This window comes from Rhynchophorus ferrugineus, unplaced genomic scaffold (genome assembly GCF_030347505.1).
Source record: "Rhynchophorus ferrugineus isolate W39M unplaced genomic scaffold, kcgeb_rfMv2 rfM1, whole genome shotgun sequence".
Taxonomy (NCBI): domain Eukaryota; kingdom Metazoa; phylum Arthropoda; class Insecta; order Coleoptera; family Curculionidae; genus Rhynchophorus; species Rhynchophorus ferrugineus.
This window is the reverse complement of record NW_027472580.1, coordinates 70,934,645-70,941,154: the sequence shown is the minus strand read 5'-3', so window position 1 is coordinate 70,941,154 and position 6,510 is coordinate 70,934,645. Positions and strand designations below refer to the sequence as shown.

The 6,510-nt window shown below is 31.9% G+C and overlaps 1 protein-coding gene across 1 annotated transcript; it reads left to right on the top strand.

Annotated features, from left to right (window-relative positions):
* The first annotated feature begins 669 nt into the window (after positions 1–669).
* LOC143199509 (uncharacterized) lies at positions 670–5,335 on the top strand. The gene is made up of 3 exons (XM_076409360.1): positions 670–831; positions 3,575–3,640; positions 3,705–5,335. The coding sequence occupies exons 1-3, from the start codon at positions 786–788 to the stop codon at positions 5,180–5,182; spliced, it is 1,590 nt and encodes a 529-aa protein (XP_076265475.1). The 5' UTR covers positions 670–785; the 3' UTR covers positions 5,183–5,335.
* The last annotated feature ends 1,175 nt before the right edge of the window (positions 5,336–6,510 follow it).

Here is a 6,510-nt window from a genome sequence, read left to right as displayed (position 1 = left end):
CTTGTTTTAAGCCACCATAAAAAAATCTAGGCTGCATTTCATAGTCTCAATTTATCTTCATTTTGCATTTTCATTGCTATTTTTTTCTCTCTCCATATAAAGTTAATTTTTATCTGATTTTTTAATAATGAAGTAACATGTTAAAATATGCAAAACTTATAACAAAACTTAATTAAATCTCACAGCTCATTTTTCCTTGAATAATCCAATAAATTAGATAGATAATCCGAAAAACCGATGAGTTACTCATACTTCTCAAGCGTTCTTCTACGTTGTGTTAAAACATGACAGAATCTATCTTGTTTAGATCTCTGAAACAACATGATTTCTCAATATCTCATCGATTTTAATTGCTTTGTGCACTCCAAATGGATACTGCAGACTTGATGGAATCTATACCTACAATGGTTGACCAAAAGTTGTATTATTTTACAATTACACTCTATATTTATTTTCAGGAATTTTTATTTTAATAAAAATGTTAGTAATATATTTTCTGTAATAGCATCATATCTTTCTTTATTTCTTAAATTGTGCCTTTTTAAACTGATAATATCAAATGACAAGGCGTACTTAAATATATCTATGCACTAATTAATTATATCAATCAATATTTTATTTTATCATTTTATCTGAACTATATTTATCGCATATGCTTTTATTGTTTGAAGTCAATCATTAAGCAGTTTACTTTGTAGTAAGTTTGTTCAGTGAAATCAATAAGTAGGAGTTAGTGCGATCTAGTTTTCAGTGTTTAATCGTTAGACTATTAAATTTCAATAATAATGCTAACTAAATTACTAATCGTGTCTTTTCTTTTAATAAATGGCTGTAAGTAAAATAATAAATCGTCTTTTGTTATGTTATATTGAAATAGTCATATTTTACTTTATTCGGATATAGTTATCAAAAGTGTTACATTTAAGAAGTTTTCTAAGGGTTTTCTCGTAGTCCTCATCATAGTCCAATAATGCTAATAATTTCATTCAGTTGCTTTCCATAACAATATTTCATGTTTGGCTACTTTAATTGTTTGTTTTAGTTATTTTTTTTCCTTTTCAGTTTTATCGTGTTTATCAAGTTTATTTTTTTTCCAAGGCGATCTTTTCAGATGCAACCAAATTATTAATATCAAAATTTTATTAATAACACTGATATGAAGTTTTGTAGGTGTTAGGTTGATCGTAAATTTGTAACTGTTTTTCTTGACTTTCATTAGCACATTAGTTTTATCTTTCAATTAAATGAATAATATAAAACTACCCGCTAATATAAAACGTTTTAGTACGTAAATATAAGTTTCAAGGGTTGAAGATACTTTCATAAAAAAATAATTAGAAATATAGAACATTGTTAATTACTATCTTTTCTCATTTTTTAAGTGGATGTTGTGGATGTTATACTATACAATTTATGAGTGTTTTACGACCCGAAAAGTAATACATACTTTGCCAATATGTAAGAACGAAACAGTGCCAACCGACGAAGTAATGTTTAAATAATATAGAAGTATATAATATATACTATAGAACTTATTATTTTAACACAGTCACCACATTTTTTGCCGCTTTTGGGACGTGTATATGATCATTTTTGTGGTAAATAATATTTTGTCATAACTTCCTACTCCTCTAAGTTAGGAGCGAGCTTTTCATCGGCAGATGTATCTTTAGAGTTGTGTACCCATTCATGCTATCATGATCTTATATCTTCCCATTGATTGTGCCACATAGTTGTATGTCATATGTCCATGTAGGCTTTGGCATAGCTTTATAAATGACCATTTTTACTAAAATCTGATAACTGTGACTTGTGTCCGATCAACCACTATATGCCCCGGAGCTTGCAGTCCAGTTGTTTTATTTCAGTTAATTTTAGGTTTTCCAGACTAAGTTTTGTGCACTTGAAATGTGTCGGAATTATATTTCACTTCGTAATATATTTTTTTAACGTGATATTTTAATAATGATACGAAAGAGTTCGGCAAATTTTTCTTAATTCTCTAGAGTAGCCTATTATATCACATCTTATCGATTGCTTGCCTAATGCCAAGGAAAACTGAACATTGGCTAGTGAATAGATTGGTGATCTTACGAAATGCAAGTTTTTTATTTCTAGTAGATATCGATGGTTAGATTGTTTTAATATTATACATATCTTTTTATGTCTGCGTTTATCCAATACGAGGAATAAATTTTTCAATTTAAATTTGTAACATTCCTAATATATAGAATATGATCTAAGATTAATACGTTGTTACTTGTCGCTTCTGAGTGGCCTAATTTGTAATTTGTTTTTATTATTATTAAGAGAATACGTTGGTCCCTACTTACTCTCTAAGAGGACTTTGAATCCCATGGAAGAGAAAAAATAAAGGATAAGGATCTAGGTCGAACGGTGAGAGTAATCAAATTTCAGGAAATACTTTATTGAATCGAACGAGTCTGATAGGTTTAATTAGTGCTTGCTTAGATACATTTTTATTCTCTAAGTCCAATAATTTATATTTTCCTGCACCTGTTGTAATTTTTTGGTTGATTATTCCCTGTTGTCTCCAATAGCAAGTATCGCAGTATGAATAGCAAATATAGCCATGGAAGTATTTTTTCATTTGTGACGTATCACATGCATTGTGATACAACCTCCATTAATTTTTTTTATTGTACACTACGCATGTTGGCTGATTCTAATATTTTTTTCATTAGATGTAAGATCGTACGAGTTCAATTACAACCCATTTTTGTACATATTCTCTAACCAATTGAAAATCAAATAGACCTGTCTGGTGAGTACGCTAGCTGCTATTCGAACAGTAGGGCATTAAATATGCTCAACTGATGTTGATATAGTTTTATTCAGTTTTAGTATCATGTAACATAATATAACTAGCCGATCCATAAACCGGAATAACAACACAGCAAGATTATATGACCATGGATGATAAGGATGATTCTTCTAGACTCTCATATTAAATCCACCATAGATCGCTTGTCTGGTCTAGTATAGTTAGAAGAAATGAAATCGCGATATTGAAATGGTTATAAGAGAAATTTTCGGTCAATTTGTGTGATAGCCATTTCACCCCATTTGGATATCTTCCATCACATATAAATATTTCAAAACAGTTGATTCATTTACTGCAAAGCTGACTGAAAACTATTTGATAGATTGAACTGGGTTTTCGAGCAGAAGTTCTCCAGAGCCTTCTTTATCATTCACATCAAAATCGCTACTTTCAAATCGTTGAAACCAAAACTGCCAATTGGAATATGATGCAGCAGCATCATCATAACTTTTCTTAAATATTTGATGAGCAATTTTTTTCAGATCCAATAACTATCAGATTTAACAGTTTCTTTATTGAATATAATAAATAGATTAAACCAATATTGAAATTTGGTTGGCGAAACTATCCGATTCAGAATTGTATCCATTTTGCCATCCATGTTACTTTGCTAGTTATTTAGTTTGGTAACATATCTTTTCCCTAGTGTTCGAAAATACTGCCATTTACTGAGAACTGGCAAACATCACTTAAATCAAATCTGATAAAATTTATCTTCACTAATTTCAGATGACTTACGCGATACCGGATATTGTCATTGTGAACATGGATGTATTTTAATTACATTTTATACAGGTATGTACTAGAATGAAAGTTAGTTATAAATTAAAAATTAATAGAAATGCTTACATATTAATAGGAGAGGAGCTCAGGACTATTGCCAATTGCATGACTACGGAGGGAGAATCATGTGAAAAGTATATTACAAATGATCCTAGTGTCGTCTCATGTAGTTACCATTCGATGGGATATTTTACTTTAAATATCACTGGCAGTTCTTTGTTGGAAGCATCTACAACAACGACGACCGCAAGTCCAATTACAATAACTCCAATGACGACTAGTAGTACAACCACTGTAACAGTTCCAACGACGACCGAAAGTACAACAACTCCAACGACGATCAGTAGTACTATCACGAAAACAACTCCAACGACGACTCAAAGTCCTACCACCACAACATCTCCGACGACGACCAGTAGCACCACGAGTACCACTCCAACTACAACTGGTAGTACTACCACTACAACTATTCCGACGACGACTAGCACTACTACCACTACATCAACTCCAACGACGACCAGTAGTGTCACCACAACAACTCCAACGACGTCCAAAAGTACCACCACTACAACAACTCCAACTACGGCCAGTAGTACTACCGCTTCAACAACGTCAACGACGATCAGTAGTACTATCACTGCAACAACTCCAACGACGACCAAAGGTACTACTACAACAGCAGCACCAACAACCACCAGTAGTACTACCTCTGTAACAACTCCAACGACGACCAAAAGTACTACCACCACAACAGCTCCCACGACGACCAGTAGTATCACGAGTACAACAAATCCTACTTCAACCAGTAGAACTACCACTACAACAACTCCAACGACGACCCAAAGTCCTACCACCACAACATCTCCGACGACGACCAGTAGCACCACGAGTACAACTCCAACTACAACTAGTAGTACTACCACTACAGCAATTCCGACGACGACTAGCACTACTACCACTACATCAACTCCAACGACGACCAGTAGTGTCACCACAACAACTCCAACGACGTCCAAAAGTACCATCACTACAACAACTCCAACTACGGCCAGTAGTACTACCGCTTCAACAACGTCAACGACGATCAGTAGTACTATCACTGCAACAACTCCAACGACGACCAAAGGTACTACTACAACAGCAGCACCAACAACCACCAGTAGTACTACCTCTGTAACAACTCCAACGACGACCAAAAGTACTACCACCACAACAGCTCCAACGACTACCAGTAGTACTACCAAAAGTACTACTACTACAACTCCAAAGACAACCTCGACAACGACCAAAAGTACAACCACTACTACTCCGACGACAACGACGAAAAGTACAACCACCACAACAAGTCCAACGACAACCAAAACTACAACCCTTACAACTCCAACGACCACTACACCTACTACTAGTGAAGAAAGTTCAACATCTACTACAGATATTTCTACTACAACAAAATCTAGCAGCACAACACCAAAAACAAATAGAGCTTTTACTGTTCTATCATCTTCAACCATTGTTTTAACATGTCTGTTCTCAATTGTGTATATGATGCTCTAGTACATATGTTGAATTTTGTTTATTTATTAACTGATAATATCTAATAAAAAATAATAGAGGTTGTTTACATATATTTAATTAAAATTATTAAAATAAATGAATATATTTGTGTTATGATTGTATTTAATAAAATGTTCATTACATTCTTGTTAATTCGCTGTTTAGTGTTTGCTTCAATACCTATACACATATTTGCAAGTTCTCTGGTAATATATATATATATATATATATATATATATATATATATATATTACCAGAGATATATATATATATATATATATATATATATATATATATATTACCAGAGATAAAAAAAACCCATGTCTGTTGTGCGTAAAGCTACTAAGGGCGTGTAATTTTACGTTGTGATGGAAATTCGGCCGACAAAGCAAATTTAAGTCCTTACGTCTTGTATTTGAAACGGTATTAACATGGAAAGTGAATAAATTAAGATATTATTAAATTATTTAATTTAATTTTAAACAGTCTTGGTTAAGATTTTGTTTTACTTGTGGTCATTCCCGTATTGTTTAATGTTCAGTGGTGTAGTAATGTAAAGTTATTAATACTTTTTTGATTACTAAAGTTTAATGGATTTTATAGACCTAATTAATTGTCATATTAAAAAAGTTTAGTAGGTTTTAGTTCTTGAGATAGTTTACAAATATTTAAATATGCATATATTTATTACTGTAATTATTGTTATATACCAAATACATTTCTGATATTATAATGAAATTATTATCGAAGCAAGTTTTAGTAATATTAAGACATTCTAAATTGTTACAGAGAAGAAAGAACTTTATTCTATGATGAGAGAAACATGATTAACTTTATAAATGGTGGTCTAAAATTATATTGTATTGTAAATTTCGACCACAAGGTGATCACTAGTTTTGTTAAAAGCTTGTATTGCGGAAATTGATAAATTGACTATATAATGTATTCATATCAAGGTCAATATAAATGTTGGATACAATATTTCAAAGACAATAACCTATCAAGAGACTCATGAAACATGTTTAATCCTAAATGTAAAGTACAGATATATGCCATGAGTGCACGATATTTTATATATGTCCGATGTCTTGAGTTCGAAGTTCTCAATGGGTATGTATATCACATTTGTTCACAGACAAGCTCAATGTCTATTATTTGTAATGTTTATTATATCTGTAATAATAATTTTATAATTTAAAAATAGTTGGTAGTTCTGAACTAGTTTCATCGTATAAAAATTAACACCAAAAACTATAAATCGAAGATGTACACTAAAAAATTACGAATTATTTCCACCATGCAAAAAATGCCAAAGGATGGCCATGAGA